General features: G+C 21.3%; 1 protein-coding gene across 1 annotated transcript; it reads right to left on the minus strand.

Annotated features, from left to right (window-relative positions):
• Positions 1 to 243: 243 nt before the first annotated feature.
• On the minus strand, positions 244 to 1,380 carry LOC119664871 (cytochrome b-like). The gene is given in 1 exon segment (XM_038074234.1): positions 244 to 1,380. A coding segment is annotated over 1 exon segment (1,137 nt).
• Positions 1,381 to 1,931: the final 551 nt, after the last annotated feature.

Here is a 1,931-nt window from a genome sequence, read left to right on the forward strand (position 1 = left end):
ATTAGTTATTATTTCTTTTTTATTTATTTGAGTTCGGGGGACTTTACCTCGATTTAGATATGATAAGTTAATATATTTATCTTGAAAGTGTTATTTACCATATTCATTAAATTTTTTATTATTTATAGTTGGGTTAAAAATATATTTATTTATATGAATTATTTTTAGTAAAGTTAATAGAAAATTTTAATTCTATCTTATATTTTCAAAATATATGCTTATTTCAAGCTAATTAACTTACATTTAATTTAGTAAGTTATCTCATCATTTATTAATTAAAGGGTTAATTAAAAAGTATAAAAAATAAATAAATGTTAGAATTTGTCCAATTATAACATAAGGTTCTTTAACTGATCGAGCTTCAATTCAAGTTAATAAAATTACAGTGGATAGTATAATTCAAAATAAAAATTGGTTAATGGGATAAAATTGTAATCCTTGAAATTTGCTTATATTATAAAAAGGTATAATTATTAAAATAGCAATAGATGTAACTAATGCAATTACTCCTCCTAATTTGTTAGGAATTGAACGTAAAATTGCATAAGCAAACAGAAAATATCATTCTGGTTGAATGTGAATAGGAGTTACTAAAGGATTAGCTGGAATAAAATTATCTGGGTCTCCTAATAAATAGGGATTTATTAAAGTTAATAGAATAAGTCTTATAATTAGAATAATAAATCCGGTAATATCTTTAAAAGTGAAATAGGGATGAAATGGGATTTTATCAATACTTGAATTTAGTCCTATTGGGTTATTTGATCCTGTTTGATGAAGAAATAAAAGATGAATTATAGTTATTGCTAAAACAATAAAAGGTAAAATGAAGTGAAAAGTAAAAAATCGTGTTAATGTTGGATTATCAACTGCAAATCCTCCTCAAACTCATTGTACTAAATCAATACCTAAATAAGGAATAGCAGATAATAAATTAGTAATTACAGTTGCTCCTCAAAAAGATATTTGTCCCCGTGGTAATACATATCCTATAAAGGCTGTTGCTATTACTAAAAATAAAATAATTACTTCAACTAGTCAGGTTTGTGTATATTTATAAGAATTGTAATAAATTCCTCGTCCAATATGAAGATAAATACAAATAAAAAAAAATAAAGCTCCATTAGCATGAAGAGTTCGTAATAGTCATCCATAATTTACATCTCGACAAATGTGTCTAATTCTATTAAAAGCTATATTAATATCTGCTGTGTAATGTATAGCTAAAAATAATCCAGTTAAAATTTGAATGATTAAACATAATCCTAAAAGAGATCCAAAATTTCATCAAGAAGAGATATTAATTGGAGTTGGTAAATCAATTAAAGAATTATTTATAATTTTGAAAAGTGGGTGTTTAATTCATATTGGTTTATTCATTTATTTTATAAATCGAATTGGTCCAAAAAATATATTAGTAATTTTTACAATTGCAATTAAAGTAATTAAAAGATAATTTATTAAAAAAATTGTTATAAAATTTGTAGGGTAATTATAAAGTTTAGTTAAAATATATGAATTTTCTTTAATTATAATTTTTAAATTAATTAATAATATTGATTCATTATTTGTAAATATATCTATATTAATATAATTGTAAAAAATAATTCATAAAAATAAAATTCTTGTGATTAATGAAATTGTTCATATTAGTATTTTAATTGAAAATGAAAATATTTCATTTGAAGCAATTGCTGTTACATAAATAAATAAAACTAATAATGTAGTCCTAAAAAAATTAAGAATAAAATATAGGAAAATCAAAATGTTTTTGAAATTAGTCCTGAAATTATTGAAATTAAAATAGTTTGAATTAACAGTATTAATCCAATAGATAATGGGTGTTTTAAGAATAAAAATGTAATACTTGAAATTAGTATTATAGTTAAAATTAATATATGTATGATTTTAAGAAATAGTTTAATTAACAT

The sequence above is a fragment of the Teleopsis dalmanni genome, unplaced genomic scaffold, assembly GCF_002237135.1.
Source record: "Teleopsis dalmanni isolate 2A unplaced genomic scaffold, ASM223713v2 unscaffolded_contig_2807, whole genome shotgun sequence".
NCBI classification, from domain to species: domain Eukaryota; kingdom Metazoa; phylum Arthropoda; class Insecta; order Diptera; family Diopsidae; genus Teleopsis; species Teleopsis dalmanni.